Source organism: Alosa sapidissima, chromosome 8, assembly GCF_018492685.1.
Source record: "Alosa sapidissima isolate fAloSap1 chromosome 8, fAloSap1.pri, whole genome shotgun sequence".
Lineage (NCBI taxonomy): Eukaryota > Metazoa > Chordata > Actinopteri > Clupeiformes > Clupeidae > Alosa > Alosa sapidissima.
The window spans coordinates 16,137,369-16,156,349 of NC_055964.1; the positions used below are offsets into that span (position 1 = coordinate 16,137,369).

An 18,981-nucleotide genomic window follows, 5' to 3' on the forward strand; every position below is an offset into this window, starting at 1 on the left:
CGGCCATAGTGGCATGATCAGTCCAAAATGGCGAAAGCGAGACAGCAGCGCCAACTAGCGATTGTTGTCAAAACTGTAACAGAGTTTCGCCTACTTCTATACTCTTTGTCAATACTCAACGATATACTGACGAACATACTGGATATCAAATGTACCGTGCAAACCAAAGATAAAAGTTTGTTGGTAGACTTAGCAGGCTAGCAACCAAGCAAGTGTGAATATGCTAACATTTGTTCCCTCAGTTGTAGAAACATCACTTTCAAAATACAAATGCTTGATAACTGACAGGTTTGTACTTACTTTGTTTCTTTAACGCACAACTTCACAAACTGTAATTCTGCAGCGAAGCGGCGGTCATATAGGTTTAGTCAGATTTTTTTTATTTTTTTCCCCCTTCTTTTTCGCATGTCCAAATTTCCGTCAAGGATTCCCGGGACACTGAAAGACCGGGGTAGACGAAACTTGGTGGGCATGTAACCCCATATGGATAGCATGGAACCATTGTTTTTCGTTTTGATCTGTAGCCCCCCCGCTGTACTGCACCCCCCGAAAGGAGGGTAGGGCAGACACAGTTTTCTGTGAATATCTCGAGAACCGTAAGGTTTAGGAGGACCATTTTTTTGTATGTTGATCTCAAGGGGCCATGTCAACCCATTCCATAACCACTCATTTCATGAAACCTAGTTAAACACAAAAAAGTAAAAATGAGGTGTTGTAATCGCAGGTATCTGTGACCTAACATAGTCAAAACTGCACGAAATTGGAAGTGTAGGATCATTATGACACCCTCTGAATGCACGCCAAGTTTCGTGGAATTTATGTTACTATACACCAACTGGCCTGTAGGTGGCCGGAGACAGTTTTCTGTGAATATCTCGAGAACCGTAGGGCATGTGTTCAAATGCCTTTTGTGAAGGATATCATAAGGTCTTGAGACAATCTGATGAAAAATGCCATATTTATGGTACAGGGAATGTGTAAATCGGTAATTTTTGACTAGAACAGTGTTAGAAGGTTAAAAAGCATGTTTGTGTGTGAAGTATCCAAACAATGATGACACTTTCATTATGGCTGCTTTAGCCACAGACCTTCAGCTACTGTACTGTACAATGGGTCCCATTTAGAAGTGGCCACTTCATTCACGCTTTCCGTGATTCACGCAGCTGCGTGTAAAACTATATATATAAAACTAGCCAGTGGTTCCCAAAGGAGAAATTTTTTTTTTTGGGTCGCCAGCATAGCCTAGTGACAATTTATGTTGTGTAATAGGCCTAGCTTATACCTACAGTATAGCTTAGGAAAACAGTCACGGTTTTGTCATATCTCCCTCTATGCATTTTTGCATTTAGAATAGCTCTGAAACTGGGGGGCGAACACGTTGCAGAGGGGACGCCAGTGTGTGGATATCTCAATCGCAAAATTAAACAATATTTCTATCGGGCGCCTACCATGGACTAGGCTGGGTGAACCCAGCCTGATCTGCCGGCGATTTCTTTTTCGATTTCTTAAAAGATTGAGCTTGGTCTGGTGAAAGCCAGACTAACCATGGACCTCACAGTTGCAAAATGCAAGGGAACATGAATCAGCCTATATTTGCACAAACAATAACGGACAACAGCCCTTCAACTTGGCCCGTAAAAATGTGTATGAACAGTCTAGCGACGCATTTCATGAAGGCCCTTTTGGACATGTCAGTTATTTGCACCATTGGTTAGATGTAAAACTGCATTTCGTTTTAGACTACTGGTATTTAATTTGAGAATAAAGTTGAATATCATATGAACTAAAGATGACTAAAATCTTGCCTATGTAGAAGAAGAAACATTCACAAAAATCCATGACCTCTCTTCTTGATAGCTGTTGAAAACTGCATGGAACTGACAGGGATTGTTTTGTTTAATAATAAATAAATACATTATGCTGCTACCTTCTGCTTTTCCCAAATACAATGTAGCCTACAAGTGTACATGACTTTTCATCAGTCCAGTTGCAATGGATGAACTGTGATGAACTGCCCTACTTGTGATTGTTTAGAGATTTTAAAGGTTTTATAACAATGCTACAATTTTTTTGCAAGTGCTACAAATCTATAGCCTGGCGAGCCAGACCCACATTAAAATGTAGGGTCTGGGCACTCACCGTTGGCAGTGCTCAGTCCGAGGGGCGGGATAATCAGTTGCCTTTCAAATTCCCTCTGCACGCAATAGGATATTTGTTTTCAAGTAGCAGGGAATTCAAGCCAAACCGTTGCAACTCTGCCATCAATCATTATGTTAAGCCCACCAAACGACTCTATACACGATTTTAATGACCTGATTAAGTTTCAATTTCTGGAGCTCACAAGCCAACGGAGAGTTGCTAGACTAGCCCTGGCAGCAAATGTGGCGCGTCTAGACTTCTAGGCTAACAAATCTATTCACCTTTGCAGCGCCAGTAGGCTACTTTCTGTGCGGCACACACACACACACACACACATGCCAAACAAGCATACACAAAAGTTTCAGGACTGGGGGATGGAGTAGAAGATGGAGACAAATTGATTAATGTGATTTATTTTCGTGGAACGGATGTACAGGACTGAGCGGCGGTCATATTTTGTACCGCTATGCGGTACATCTAGTATAGATTGATTGATTGATTGATTGATTGATTGATTGATTGACAAATAGATAGTTAATTGAATAAATATTAAGTGTAGAATAGTGTTGTATGTATAAATTTAACAGACCAGTACTTGCACTGTTAGCATGTTCAGGCCTTTGCTCCTCAGTCCTCCTCCCACCATAAGTGGAGTTGTACAGACTGATGGCACGAGGGATAAAGGACTTTTTCAGTCTCTCTGTGCTGCACTCTGGGTGAAGAAGTCTGTTGCTGAAGTTGAACAGGCTTCTCTGTTGAATGATAGCGTTGTGCAGAGGATGGCTGACATCATCAAGGAAGGTCAGTTTTTTTTTAGTGTCTTATTTTCACTGCCACTAGAGTCAAGTGGTCCCTCTTTGTTGTGTTGCCCTTGAGAAAAAAATCATCTACCTGCTTGCGCCATGAACCAGCTGACAGCTTCTTGATGGCTTGGGTAACTGTAGCAAAATAACACGGTAGCCAAACACCATGATCAGGCGCGTTAACTTATTACAATAATAATAACATATACTAACTGACCTGTTTCACCAGTATTAGTAAAGCAAATTTCGCAAGAAGCTGTCAGCTGGCCTGGTTCATGGTGCAAGCAGGTAAATGATAGGTTATCATGCAAGTAGCTTAATTAAGTAGCGGTTAAATTCTGCACTAATTACGCAGGGGAAAAAAAAGAGTAAACACGGCGCTACTGGAAACGCTGCCATCAACACAGGCGCCATGGCAACAAAGGACCCATCAGCAGGCTTTGAATATGAATTTGTTTTTCAACGTTCTTTCATGACTAAAGATTGTTTAAATGTTATGTTCTTGATGTTGATACACATGTAAATATATTTCATTGTTATCTCTCCTTTCACTGCCTAATTAATGAGATAAACAGTGCATCTTTCTTTCTTTCACATCCCTTATTTACCACTCATTATCCAAATTCATTTGGAGAAACATAGTTTGGTATAATTCTCTTGTGTCCTGCTTTCTGCATTCTGCTTTTCACTTATGAACTAGACACAAAGTTTAGTGTCTAGTTCATACATATTACATACTACATATTACCACTATGATGAAAAAACTAAATGTACATTGAAGTAAGCAATGTATACTAAATGAATTTCCCTTTGACACGAATGGAGCACAGGCAAGCTCTCATTGCTAGGCAAAGACAGGTCAGCTTGAATGTTTTTCTATTGCTGTCATTTGCTTTGGATAAACGTGTCTGCCAAATGAATAAATGTCTCTAAATGTCATTAAATCCCATGTTAAGGGATGCAATTGCTAGTGGATTTTAGATAGTATTCATCTTAAATCAGTTGTGACTGCTCAGAGCAATTCATGTTTTCATGCTGGCACGTCGTGCCACTGCCATTAGGGATTCTGTCTCAGCATCGCAGTTTGCAGGTAGTCTTTTTCTGCAATAACTAGCACAAGGACCCTAGGGCTATAGAAATAGTTTTCCTGAGGATCTATTATTTCTTAAAATGAACGGTCTCTGTGTACTACATATTACCACTATGATGAAAAAACTAAATGTACATTGCAGTAAGCAATGTATACTAAATGAATTTCCCTTTGAAACGAATGGAGCACAGGCAAGCTCTGATTGCTAGGCAAAGACAGGTCAGCTTGAATGTTTTTCTATTGCTGTAATTTGCTTTGGATAAATGTGTCTGCCAAATGAATAAATGTCTCTAAATGTCATTAAATCCCATGTTAAGGGATGCAATTCCTATTGGATTTTAGATAGTATTCATCTTAAATCAGTTGTGACTGCCCAGAGCCATTCATGTTTTCATGCTGGCACGTCGTGCCACTGCCATTAGGGATTCTGTCTCAGCATCACTGTTTGCAGGTAGTCTTTTTCTGCAATAATTAGCACAAGGACACTAGGACAGGATTCCATGTTGCGAAGTAGAAGCATGGTTCAACAGGGGCAGCTTTTCTTAGCCAGAGCATGTGCAAGGTCTGGTTCCACCACCAATGGCATTGCTGTATCCATGGCCTCCACACTGACTTGGATGTGCAGTTCATCCAGGCCAAAGAATCTGTGGTCCAGGCCAAAGAATTCACAGTCAAATTCCCCTTCTTTTCAGAGCATGGCAGGAGCCTGACTGGACTGTGGCACAAGGACTTGTTTTAGGTGTTTAGCACGTGTACAATTCTGACTGGTATTATGGTAATCTTTATCGTCTGTAATGTCATGTTATGTGGTGAACCACATGGCCAAGTTCACGCTTAGTTTCATATATGATAAATCACCGACCCACCAGGGGAGGCATGATTATGCAGGGTCACTAGTGGTCAGAGTTAGTTCATGTGGTCAGGGTAGCGCCAAACGATCAAATTCTCAGTGGGCTGCTACACCAACCCCAAATGGAGTTGTGTGGTGACGTGTAGAAGGTTTGAATGGCAGGAATCACATCCTATCCAAGTTAGTAATTTTGCATAGAAATAACCGAAAGCAAGAAAGCAGGAATGCAAGATGCACGAATTAGCAAAGTATATTTGTGGAAACTATAGAATTTTCATGCCAGAAAATCCCTGTAAAGTAAACAATTTAAGGTATTCTGTGCAACACCCTTAAATAAATCCCTTAACTAAGGAGAAATTAAGCCTTAAGGGGATTTAAGAGAAAAAAACTGAAGGTGCAACCGGCCCCAGCTCCTTGCATACAGTAGACGTGAGCTTCACAGGCGCTCCACTTTTGGCTCTCTACACAGTTCATTTTTAGGGAAAACGGGTATGTGTCTTTATCACAGTCAAGAGATAACAGGGTTGGGTTCTGTACGCAACTAAAAATGGAGCAGGCAGGAAGGATATGAACACAGTTTGATGGTTATTTCTTACTACTCTACTATGTTACTGCTTCTCCACTACAATGGTACTGTTGCCACACTGCACATAGCTGTACATTACTGTGCATATCTGTCTATTCGGTTCATACTGAATATCTATATTTATTCTGTTTTTCAATAGGAGATATTCTGTTAATACACATATATTTATATTATTTTTACTACTCTTTTATAACGTTACTGCTACTACAATATTGTTCATACTACATAGCCATATTTATTCTGCTCTTATAAGATTACTGCCAGTGCACACATTCACATTTAATTTATATTACTGTAAACCAACTGTATACTACTGCTCACACTGCACTATATATATTGTCCTGTCTATGCACCAACTGTCTATACTTTGTATATCACATTGCACTTTTTTGCTTTTTTGCACTTCTGCTAGACGCAAACTGCATTTCGTTTCTTTGTACTTGTACTCTGCACAAGTTGAATCTAATCTAATCTAATTTTATCTTATGTGCCACCTAGTGGCCTGGAGGTGTAGAAATGGAACGATGCAACCTAAATTAGGTGCTTAGACAGGCCTAGATTTTGTTATCCCCATATTGATTTCTCCAACTTTTCAAATCTGCCTTTTTATTAAAATTAGTCGCGCACTCAGCAAAATCGATCTGAACATCAGTTTTAATATAATGAGATGCACTGATTTTAGTTAAAATGAAAAGAAACAACAATTGGCTGATAACTGAGACCAATACTGATATTTATTTGTATGTTTACTTCATTTTTGTTGTTAGTCATACACTTTAGTGAAGAAAAAATAAATAAAAATAACTAAACCATTTTCAAGTCTTTCAGGCCTTTATAGCATGTCCCAGTCTGTGCATAACACAACAATTAGCTACTGCAGACTTGATGCAATGTAACAGATAAACATCAGTCACTGCCATCAATACAGTAAATGTCATATAAATTTGCCATCAGCAGATCTTGGTCTACAAGGCAGATATTGGCTGATACTGATGTTGGGTCATGGTATTTATGGTACTACAGCCCATAATTGCAATCCTGACACGCTGACCTCATGGGGAGTGCATTGCATGCTGCTTCAACTTACTACTGTACAGAAATGTGCCATAGTACAAACCGACCCCCTTGGTGAAATTGGCTCCACAAATGAGATGCCATGTGAAAGAAAATACCATTTTCTTTAAGCCTATGTGATTTGTATTGTATACTTTTTAAAATAGACTGGCTCACAGGATTTGCGCACATTGTAACCATAGCGACAGTTGGCTAGGTGTCATGAGAAACTGACACCCCCCCCACCCCACCCCACATTTTGTCTTTTTTTTTCTCTGCATGTAACCATGGTAACATTGTTCATACAGGATATAGGATGACTTGTTAAATGTCAGTCTTGTGAATTTCTTTTCATTGTTGCCTGTCCACCTTATGTTTCCTCCTCATGTATGTATGGAACCACCTTGCACCTTGAAAATGCCGGTCTTCCTTTGTGATTCACAAACTGTCTTCTTGGTTCTACCCAACACCAGGCCAAATGCAAACTCATTTCTCCCTAAACAAGCTCATTCAGTCTGTTTAACCTACCCAACCTCACCCATGCACCAAGCATTTAGTAACCTATACACTCTATTTTTGTGATCTGGACTGCGATATGGTCTTTTGTTTTTGTTATCTGTTTTGATGCATCTATGTGATAACACACTCACTCACTCACTCACTCACTCACTGAATTGCTCTGCTCTTGCTCAGAGCGAGGTGACTTTCTGGCTTTGGATCTGGGTGGAACTAACTTCCGTGTGCTGCTGGTGAGGGTGCGGAGCGGGAAGAAGCGCAGCGTGGAGATGCACAACAAGATCTACGCCATACCGCAGGACCTCATGCAGGGCACTGGAGACGAGGTAATCACTCACACACCTCTCTGACCTCAAAACTGCTATTCATTATTTTCACAGAAGCTAGAAATGAAGACATTAGGCACTGCAGATGTATATTGCAAAAGTTATGGGATTGGAGTGCAATCGTGGCCTTTAAAAAGCTCGTCTTTACAGCCTCTAAATGATATTGACAGAATGTACATAAGAAATACACAAAAAGTCTATAGACCCTTTCAACAATAAAAACAAAAACAATGCTTGAACATTCTATTTGGGCCCCAATCTACTTCCTCTACATTAAGATAACATATGGAATGTTAAAAAGGAAGTCTTGTGGGGCCAACTATGATGCTGATAATGGAACTCTTGAAAGGGTCCATAGAAGAGGACTTGTGTAGAGCTGTGTGCTCTCTCTCTCTATTAGGGGAGCGGGATTTGGAGAGTTAGTTTCAGCTAGTTAGCGTCATGGGTGGCCACCACCATCTTAAAAATGGAGTCTGATGTCCACACTTGAGGCCACATTTTCACAAACAAGCCATATGGTGGACAGAAGAATATGTAGATTGGCAGTTTCAAAAATCATATTTTAACATAATTTGTTGGCATCACATAGATAGATAGATAGATAGATAGATAGATCTATCACAGACACACACACACACACACACACACGCACACACACACATACATGCACACACACACGCACACACACACACACACACACACACATACATGCACACACACACACACACACACATACATGCATACATACATACATACTTTATTGATCCCCAAGGGGAAATTCAAGGGTCTCAGTAGCATACAGACATCACACACAACATGCACTTACAGCAGAAATGGTAAACATAAGTATAAACATTTAACTGAACTCCACTGTACAATAAAGACAGTAGAAGAAGGATAAGAAAACTAACAATACTAAATACACTATATAAATTAAATTAAGAAAGTCCAATGTGCTTGAGGGTGATCAAGCATAAGACGTTTGTAGTGACAGGGCCGGGACTGGTAAGGTGCTAAAGGGAGTGAGTGTCATGGTGAAGGTGCAAAAAGTAGTCCAACATTAGTCCAACAGGTGACACCTACTGTAATCTAAAATCGGCCATTGAAAAGAATTCAGGCAGTACTTTTTTTTCACTCTCTCCAAGTCTATAATACCTTCTCTATCTTTCACTTGCTCGCGCTACCTGCATTGCTCTTACCTCATCTATGCTCCTTCTTACCCTTTGTTCATTTTCCCTCTTTCTCGGTGTTGTTTTACTCCTCCATTCCACCTCAGCTGTTTGACCACATCGTCCACTGCATCGCTGACTTCATGGAGTACATGGGGATGAAGGGCGCCTCCCTGCCTCTGGGATTCACCTTCTCCTTCCCCTGTCAGCAGAACCGCCTTGACGAGGTAAGCGGCAGAGGGACGCACTCCTACGCTCATACCTCCACTCTCCTGCCCGTCTGCCCACTTGCTCCCTCACTTTGCTGTCGTAGCGGGCACAAATCCTCTAAAGGAAAAGCAGCTTGTGGGCTTTGGTGTTGTAGCGGGCACAAATCCTCTAGAAGAAAAGCAGTGTGTAGGCTTTTGTGAGGGAACCGGAGGTTGACGTGGAAGTGTGGGTGACACTTGCAAAACTGTTTTACATGAATGTGTCTCTGTTGTCTGCATGTGTCTTGTTTGTCAGGGCATCTTGCTGAAGTGGACAAAGGGCTTCAGGGCCACCGGCTGTGAGGGTCAGGATGTGGTGACCCTTCTGAAGGACGCCATCCACCGGCACGAGGTAATGGCAGCTGCCTGTAGTGCTCATCCTTCCTACCAGCTAAAGAAAGTCATGGAGCTAAAATGATTTGAAATTGTTAGATGTGCACTCCTGCAAGTAAACAAGTCAGAATAATGACTGATGACAGTTTGATTTTCTCACTGCCCCCCCCCCCCCCCTCTCTTTTTTTTCTCTCATTTTGTCACACTCTGTGGGTCTCCATGGGCTCTCTCTGTCTAAAAAAAGCAACACTTTTTTTTTTTTTCTTTTTTTTTTTAACTACCTAGTATGTTATGTTTTGAGGCCTTAACCCTTCCTCAGACATAAAACTGATACAGACACACACCTAAATATACATCTCTGGCAATCACCTGTGATGGTAATTTTGATACCACAGATGAATGAAGACTCAGTCAGACCAATAGTAGGAAAAAAACAGGAACAGTTTTATTTACAATGATGCACATCAAGGGAGAGACAGCATGACTTCACCTAAAGATCCATCAGCTTCTCTAACTAGACAAGGAAATAGTTAGGGTTTAAGTATCCTTCCAGGCTGACGGGAGATGGCGTTGGTCATCCCATCTCACGTGGACTACACTGAATCAGACTCCGATTAGTGGCTACCTGGCAATAATGTTCCCGCTTATCTCAGTCACACATAGATATACACAGGGACAGTACATGAACAGAATGAAATAACATCAGTCATCTCATATGTGGAAGAACGCATAACAGAAAAATCAGGATATAAACCATTTATGAATATAAAAATCATAAGTTCTGAATCCAATACTCACCTGACAAGTCATGGGACTTCATACATAGGTGGATCTATTACCATCAGACTAAATACTGATAGTTTTATGAAAATACTAGAAATATTAAAGTGAAAACTATCAGTATTGTGTCCAACACACAACACAACGACCATACATAGAGGTATAATTATGTACACTAGTGATGGGTTAAGTTGCTATTCCATGGGTATCTACAAACCCCCATGCACATGTACACTACTTCATTTTTATTACACGGCTCTTCACAATGCTAGTAAAACGCTCCATCAACTTGAATGGGATTTTCCAAAGTTCTACGGTAAGATATATTCATGTAATTACCGCTGCAAACATATAATTACCGCTGTCAATGGCAACGGGTTTTGTGCTTCTGATACGTCTTTCATATCACTACGCAAGGACTGGAACTTCATTCAAAAGTGAAAGCCGACGGTTGATCAGCTGTGTTTATAAAGAATGTTTGATTCAAGTTCAGCGTGTGTTGTTGCAAACTATTTGTTTCTCAGCAAATGCCACGATGAATAGTAACTAGCTAGGCTATGTAGGCTAAAGTAAAGTAAAGCATATTGTGGGGAGTTTATTATTTCATTTGGGCAAGTAGCCGTGTAATAAGCGGGATAATGTATAGAACGCGGTCATTATTAGGAAAATAAGTCCATTCAGGGCAGAACAAGACCCCTCCGGCGTTCTATACATTATCCCTTACATATTCATACAAACACACACAAAATGTACAATAGATAGATAGATAGATAGATAGATAGATAGATTCTTTCTTTCTTTCTTTCTCTCTTTTTCTTTTTCTCTCTCTCTCTCTCTCTCTCTCTCTCTCTCTCTCTCTCTGTCTCTCTCTCTCTCTCTCTCTCTCTCTCCCCCCCCCCCCCCCCCCCCCCCCCCAGGGGAAATTCAAGAAATACCGTACCGTAATTTCCCAACTATTAGCCGCGGTTTATACGTTGATTTAGCAAAATTTCTTCAGCTATGAGGTTAATATACGGAGGCAGTTAATAATCAATGCGGCTAATACACAGGAAATTATTGTACACACCAGGACATGCCATACGCTCATATATATATACACATATATACAGATACTGCTAACAAGGATGTATTTCTATGTCTGTTTCCCTCACTGACCTCTTCCTCGTCCATCTTCCCTCCATAGGAGTTTGATCTGGACGTGGTGGCAGTGGTGAATGACACTGTGGGCACTATGATGACCTGTGGCTATGAGGATCCATATTGCGAAGTGGGGCTCATTGTGGGTGAGTGGGCTACTATTCAGTTCACCATGAAACATATCCTGCAACATAAACCTTCCCGCGCATCCCGGAAGACTTAGAAAAAACTGGAATTTTAGAGAGAATTTTTCTGGCTATGGAAAAGATGGAAATTGATCAAAATATTTAATTTTAGCACCAAGCCAAAAGTCAAAGTCAAAGTCAAAGTCAGCTTTATTGTCAATTTCTTCACATGTTCCAGACATACAAAGAGATCGAAATTACGTTTCTCTCTATCCCACGGTGAAGACAAGACATATTTTACCAATTTAAGTCCACAGACAAACATAACATTCAAGTAAACAAAAAAGTAAGTAAATAAGAGGGCACATATAATAATGAAAAAAAATAAGAGCAGCAAAATTTGGTTTAAATTGTGCATAGACAGTCAATAAAATACTAGTGCAAAGTCAGGCCAATAAAAGGCTTGGGTAGTTCTGTTTGACCTAAGTAAGAAAGAAAGTGACATAGTGGTGCAAGTTATGTAAGAGCAGCAGATGTGTTGTGTTTTCAGGACAACAACAAGTTGTAAAGTGTACAAGTGTGCAAGTGTGCAAGTGGAGTAGTGCACGCGGCCATTGTGGGTCCAATGTCCAGGATGTTATGTAGCTGAGGGTGGAGGGGGGAGAGGAGGGAGAGAGTTCAGCATCCTTACAGCTTGGTGTATGAAGCTGTTGGTGAGTCTGGTAGTGCGGGAGCGCAGGCTTCTGTACCTCTTCCCAGAGGGCAGTAGATCGAACAGATTGTGAGCGGGGTGACTTGCATCACTCACAATTTTGGTCGCCTTGCGGGTGAGGTGGGTGGTGTAAATGTCCTTCAGGGAGGGGAGTGAAGCACCAATAATCCTTCCAGCTGTGTTCACTATGCGCTGCAGGGCTTTCCTGTTGTATTCAGTGCAGCTTCCGCCCCACACAGCGATACAGCTGGAGAGGATGCTCTCAATGGTGCCTCGGTAGAATGTGGTCATGATGGCTGGTGGAGCACTTGCTCGCCTGAGTTTCCGCAGGAAGTACAGGCGGCGCTGAGCTCTCTTCGCCAGTGATGCAGTGTTGGTGGTCCAGGAGAGGTCTTCGCTGATGTGCACCCCCAGGAATTTGGTGCTGCTCGCTCTCTCCACCACAGCACCGTCGATGGTCAGTGGCAGGTGTTGGGTGTGACCTCTCCGGAAGTCAACAACAATCTCTTTGGTCTTGCTGACGTTCAGCAGGAGGTTGTTGTCCCTGCACCACGTGGTCAGATGGTCGACCTCCAACCTGTATTGGGTCTCGTCGCCCTTGGTGATGAGACCCACCAGAGTTGTGTCGTCAGCAAATTTCACTATGTGATTGTTGCTGTAGGTTGCAGTGCAGTCATGCGTCAGCAGGGTGAAGAGCAGCGGACTGAGCACGCAGCCTTGGGGGGCCCCTGTGCTCAGTGTGATGCTGCTTGAGGTATTGTTGCCAACACGTACTACTTGGGGCCTCTGACAGAGGAAGTCCAGTAGCCAGTTGCAGAGGTAGGTACTGAGTCCCAGTTTGTCCAGTTTGCAGATGAGTTGTTGTGGTATTATGGTGTTGAATGCAGAACTGAAGTCTATAAACAGCAATCTCACATATGAGTCTCTTTTTTCCAGGTGGGTGAGGGCTGGGTGGAGGGCAGAGCAGATTGCATCCTCTGTAGACCGCTTGGCTCGGTATGCAAACTGGAAGGGGTCCAGGGTGGGGGGGAGAATGGCTTTGATATGTGACATGACAAGCCGCTCAAAGCACTTCATGATGATGGGTGTCAGTGCCACAGGGCGGTAGTCATTGAAGCAGGATGGAGCAGTTTTCTTCGGCACAGGTATGATGGTGGCAGCTTTGAAACATGATGGGACGATGGCTTGCTTCAGGGAAGTGTTAAAGATGTCTGTGAAGACATCCTTAAGCTCCCCTGCGCAGTCCTTCAGCGCACGACCTGGGATGTTGTCTGGACCTGTTGCCTTACGGGTGTTGATAGCAGCAAGTGTCCTCTTCACGCTGTCGGCAGAGAGGCACAGGGGCTGCTCATGTAGAGGGGGATGGGTCTTCTGTGGGCAGGTGCTGTTTTGTGCTTCAAAGCGAGCAAAGAAGCGGTTCAGGTTGTTGCCAAGCAGACTAAATGCGCCTATCAGAAATGCATGACAAGCATTGCAAAGCAAAATGACTCACCATAATGCAATTGCATTGCAAAGCAAAATGACTCACCATAATGAATTAAATACAATTGGCCAAGAATGGTTTCGGTCTTAGACCTTCATCATCAAATTGCTTGCGGAATGGTCAGTGTGCAGGATTCTTTCTAAGCTCAAGAAAAAGGGGCTTGAAAATCCTAGAATTGTATTTATGTAAGAATGGGAACCCTGTACTGTGTTTGCTTGTCCCTGAAGATATATGTGGGCGGTGATGGCGTAGTGCCAGTTTTTCAAAGTGGGTGCCGTGATGCATGCTCAGGGGTGCCGTGTTATGGTCCAAGGGTTGATAATTTAATGACAAATTTAAAAAAAAGAAAGAAATTAGCCATAATATCAATTTCAAAATTAATTTCAATAATGTTAAATTGCTTTGAATTGAAAGGAACGTTATTTAAAAAAAAAAAAAAAATCTTTGCAGCACAAACAGCAATAGGCCTACAGTTTCTGTTGATTCAGTGTGTAACGTCAGGCGAAAGAAAAACATGAATAAAACGTTCTGCTGCTTTCTACTGCTTTCCAGCACCCCTGCTGCTGGAAAAATGTCTAGGGGAAACAATTTTTGTGTTCCCAAATCAAAGCCGATGATGTTTACTAGGAAAATGATCCACTCATTGTGCGCACTCAAAATTATATCTGCCCCCCCTCCCCAATCTGAGCAGTCTAGATCCGGGCCTGACTGGCAGAGTTCTGCAAGGAGGAGTAGGCAAAAATCCACAGAACCAGATGTGAGGCTAATGGGTACAAAGACTCATTAAAGTAGTGGTTGTAAAAGGAGGTGTTACAACAAATTAACTACATGGGTTCACATACTTTTTCAAATGTCATATTTTGAGTTTTTGTGAACTTAACCACAAGGACGAGAGAGCCACAATAAAGCTACCGGTATTCACAAGACCCCTGACAGGTTTCAGTGTAGGAATTTTCAGCGTAATTGAAATCTCTCTCTCCGTGTGTGTGTGTGTGGCGCCTTGGCCTTGGCCTTGCGGATGCATGTGTATCACCCATTACCAGGGACAGGCACCAACGCATGCTACATGGAGGAGATGGAGAACGTGGAGCTGGTGGAGGGGAACGAAGGCCGTATGTGCATCAACATGGAGTGGGGTGCCTTCGGCGACCACGGCGAGCTCAACGACTTCTGCACGACTTTTGACCACGCCGTGGACGAGCGTTCAGCCAACCCTGGCAAGCAGCAGTATGTTGCAGCGTGACAAGATCATAACCCCCTCCCCCAACCACACCCAAACGTGTGTGTGTTGGGGGAGATGTAGGGTGATGTATTAGTAGGGTTGGGTATCGTTTGGGTTTTATCCGATACCGGTGCTAAATTAAAAAAAATGTATTGATACAAATTTGAACATGAAATTGAACTGTTATATTCAATTTACTATCAATATCTGATTGCTTCTAACCGTAATAATACATTTAAATGTTAAAACAGCTTGCCATGCATGCACACACAATGGTAAGCTCTGCTTTCAAGTTTACCCAGTGTGGGCGGTTTGCCATAAGGTATGTTAAAATCGCTTGCCATAGAACTGCCAGGTCATGGACAACGGCATTTGCAAGCAAGCTAATCTAACAGGGACTCTACTTTCCAGTTAATTCCGTGTGTTCCCAAATGCTTTAAGAAATTTCATGTCTTAACCCATAACATGCAATAGTTTTGAACATGTTGGGCTACATGTCGGTGTTGAAGTGTTTAGATCCCAGCACTAGCCTAGTAGGCATTTTAACGTTTTAACATTTGTAACCTACATACGGGGCAGCCGTGGCCTACTGGTTAGCACTTTGGACCTGTAACCGGAGGGTTGCCGGTTCGAACCCCGACCAGTAGGCACGGCTGAAGTGCCCTTGAGCAAGGCACCTAACCCCTCACTGCTCCCCGAGCGCCGCTGTTGATGCACGCAGCTCACTGTGCCAGGATTAGTGTATGCTTCACCTCACTGTGTGTGTGCTGTGTGTGTTTCACTAATTCACGGATTGGGATAAATGCAGAGACCAAATTTCCCTCACGGGATCAAAAGAATATATATATACTTATACTATACTTATATACTATTTATGTTTTTGCCAGCAAACTTTTTGCCTTTAATGACCGTGACAGTGGAGAGTGACAGGAAGGGAATGAGCGAGAGAGCAGGGGTGGGATCCGGAAAGGACCACGGGGCGGGAATCGAACCAGGGTCGCCGGCGTACGTACGGTGCAGGTGCCCCAGCCAGTTGCGCCACAGCTGGGTCCTTGCCAGCGAACTTTTAACATGATCTTCATATTCATTGTGATGCTATATGGGCTTCATGCACATGAAAGATTAATATCATGCAATTATGTTGTTTAGAACACACCGTGAAAAAGTTTTCACCTTACGCATTAGCAAGGATATTGTGTAACATAGGCTACTGTTGATGTTGTTTCATAGCCTTTTGCTTGTGTGTAGTTAGGCCCACTGCTAGATTTCGACAGGAGCTCGCAATATTGCTTTAAAGTAAGCTACTTGGGCTCACGCAAGCGGTCAAGCACTGTCCACTTGCCTACAGTATGTGGTGCACCCCTCTGGTTTATACATCCAGTGTTAATGTTAGCTAACTGTATCTGTATGTGTTGCTATCAGAGCAAGACGTTAGATATGGCGCATGACATGCAGTGATGCCTCGTATAAAAATAAATAAAACGCTATTTAAGCACCGAAATCCACGTTGTTATTCGATGCAGTTACTACCGGTGCCATATTAGAACTGTGTTTCGGTGCCCAACCCTATGTATTAGGGTGTTTTTTTTTTTTTAGAGAGTTAATTGCAGTGTGTGAGTCTGTGTCTGTGTGTGTGCACAGGTATGAGAAGATGATCAGTGGTATGTACCTGGGGGAGGTGGTGAGGAACGTTCTGCTGGATTTTACTTCCAAGGGGCTGCTCTTCCGTGGCCGGCTCTCAGAGAGGCTGAAGACGCGTGGCATCTTCGAGACCAAGTTCCTCTCACAGATCGAGAGGTGGATGTATTTGTGTATGCGTGTACTGATATACATGTCTCTCTTTTGTATATAAATGTGTGTAAACATGTGTGGCACATGCAAGTACCAAGCCCTTAGCTTTGACTGACTGTTTTGCTGCCACTCACACAGCCAACACATCCATGCGCCCACGCCTGAGCTCAGAGATGGCTGTTCTCTTAAAAGAGATCAGGAGTCAGGAACTTGGGATGTGTCTGCCCTTCCAGTCCAGTGGAGCGTGCTGCTCCTGAGCTGCCCTCCTCACTGTGCCTGAATGCTCTCTCCTTACACACTCTAATCTGCCATTGGCCCGTACTTCTAAATCTAATTCAACCTGCATTGTGGTGTTTCACTCCCCGGCACATCCCATGCTGAATCCGTTAGAAATGAAATACAATGAGTTTTCTCTGTAGTGCTCAAAACAAAGACAAATGTACATCTTGAGTGACTGCAAAGGGGGCGACATGCTTTCAAATTCAGGAATATGATATAATGGCCTTTTCATTTTGGGAAGAGATTGCCTACTGCTTTCTTTCAAAGAAGAACTACAGTAGTTCCAAGGGTAGTGAAATGCTCAGTCACCCATGAAATAGAGGTTAGTGTAGGAAAAGTTTAACTAAGGAGGGTAAGTGGAGAGTGCAATAAGTGGGCAGTACACGGAAAGGCCAGGTAATAATTGGACTAAAGATCTGGGGGCCAAATTTGTTTGGTGTTTTGATGAAGGTACTGTGTAGACTGCCGTGCTTACCTGGTGTGTGTGTGTGTGTGTGTGTGTGTGTGTGTGTGTCTGTGTGTGTGTTAGTGACCGACTGGCCCTGCGTCAGGTGCGCGCCATCCTGCAGCACCTGGGCTTGACCAGCAGCACGTGCGACGACAGCATCCTGGTGAAGGAGGTGTGCACTGTGGTGGCGCGCCGTGCTGCCCAGCTCTGCGCCGCTGGTCTCGCTGCCGTGGTCGACAAGATCCGGAAGAACCGGCAGCTTGAGCACCTCCGTGTCACCGTGGGGGTAGATGGAACGCTCTACAAGCTGCACCCCCAGTGAGTAATATCCTGTGTGTGTGTGTGTATGTATGTACGTGCAGGTGTGAGCACAACAGGTCTTGAACTGTTAATTTGTAATAACACCATCCCCCCCCCCCCCCCCCCCTCCTTGTCAGTTTCTCCACCATTCTGCGCCAGACGTTGCGCGAACTGGCGCCGCAGTGCGAGGTGTCAATCATGCAGTCGGAGGACGGTAGTGGGAAAGGGGCTGCCCTCATCACTGCGGTGGCTTGTCGCATGCGAAACGAGGCCAAGTAGCGGAGACTGCACTAAAGAAGAAGAGATGAGGAAGGGGAAGGAGGGAGGGGTCTGAAAGGGAAACTAAAGATGTCCTTGAGAGACTTTGCTGTGTTGCGCTGACGTGTGATTGTGATGAGGAAGCAGATGGAATGAATGTTTTTTTTTTTTTTTCTTTATATATAACTCTTTTGGTGACGTGTAACACCTAAATTATGTGTGCCCATTGCTATTTATGTGTTGGATTTGAAGCAAGAGATTATTTCCAGTGATAAAGATATTACTGTTCTGTAATACAAGTGTGTCCCTTCCAAGATTACAGATTCCTGTTTTATACTGTGAATGTACAATCGATGGAGTTTTAAATGTTGGTAATCAATGTGTAATTAATAAGACAGAGCTGCAAAGTTAGGTGTTTTTAAAATGTAGTCATTAGTTACTGTAAGATTTTATGAGAACAAGAGTTTTGCACAGAAACAACATTTGACATTTCTTCATGATGTTCAAGAAGAGTTGTTTTGTTTATCAGCTCTGAATTGTGAACCTTCCAAAACACTTCACATTTTAAACATGTTCAGTGTGCAATGAATCTTAACTGATTTTATTTGATTGGATTGGATTGTGTTTTTCATATAAAGTGTGCAGGAATCTGAAGTCATGTTAATTTTACTTGGATAGTCTGTCGACAGAGACTTTAGAAATGATCTGTTGAGGTACAGGTTCAGTATGTAAAATTGTTGTTGAACAATTACTGAACTTAAACTTAACCAAACCATCCCTTAATCTTAACTTAAACCATACATTTGTTTACACTGTCAACAGATAGTTTATTGATAACCTAAGCATCTGTATATCTGCAGGTTAAAGGGGACTATCCCAGTAAAGCATGACCAAAGTCATTTGTTTGTGTTCTGGAAAGGGTGGAGCAGAGGTCAATTAAGGGAACTGAATGTTTGTGCTTTTAGTTATGCTGTTACCATGGCCATCAGAAACAAAGATGATGTGTTAAAGTTTATGTCTTTGTATCTTCTTTGTAAAGTAAGAAGTTATCTAGTGAAGTCATGTCATTCTTTTAAACTACAAGTCACATTTCTTGTTCCACTGAACTTTCATTATAAATCAGTTATTATAACTATTTAATATCAGTTTGTTTATGATGGAAAAACTGTTAGACTACAGCACAGTTTTGGTTATTCTATTATCTCAAGTGAAACCCAAAGGTCTGTTAACACCGACTTGGTATTGATAACCAGGTAAATACAATGTAATGCTGTCACAAGTCATTAGACTGAGATTGTTGATCTTATGAAAAAGAAAAAAGTAAAACATCCCC

General features: G+C 42.5%; 1 protein-coding gene across 3 annotated transcripts in view; it reads left to right on the forward strand.

The window, feature by feature from the left end:
* hk2 (hexokinase 2) overlaps positions 1–18,711 on the forward strand; it is a 50,708-nt gene extending 31,997 nt beyond the window's left edge. For 2 of the 3 annotated variants that reach the window (XM_042101052.1, XM_042101054.1), the window contains exons 11-18: positions 7,215–7,363; positions 8,640–8,759; positions 9,037–9,132; positions 11,077–11,176; positions 14,394–14,577; positions 16,214–16,369; positions 17,172–17,408; positions 17,528–18,711. In XM_042101052.1, coding sequence (XP_041956986.1) covers positions 7,215–7,363; positions 8,640–8,759; positions 9,037–9,132; positions 11,077–11,176; positions 14,394–14,577; positions 16,214–16,369; positions 17,172–17,408; positions 17,528–17,669 — 1,184 coding nt within the window. In that variant the 3' untranslated portion in view covers positions 17,670–18,711. Of the gene's footprint in view, positions 1–7,214; positions 7,364–8,639; positions 8,760–9,036; positions 9,133–11,076; positions 11,177–14,393; positions 14,578–16,213; positions 16,370–17,171; positions 17,409–17,527 lie in introns of those variants that run through there. The other variant, XM_042101055.1, reaches the window with a different exon arrangement.
* The last annotated feature ends 270 nt before the right edge of the window (positions 18,712–18,981 follow it).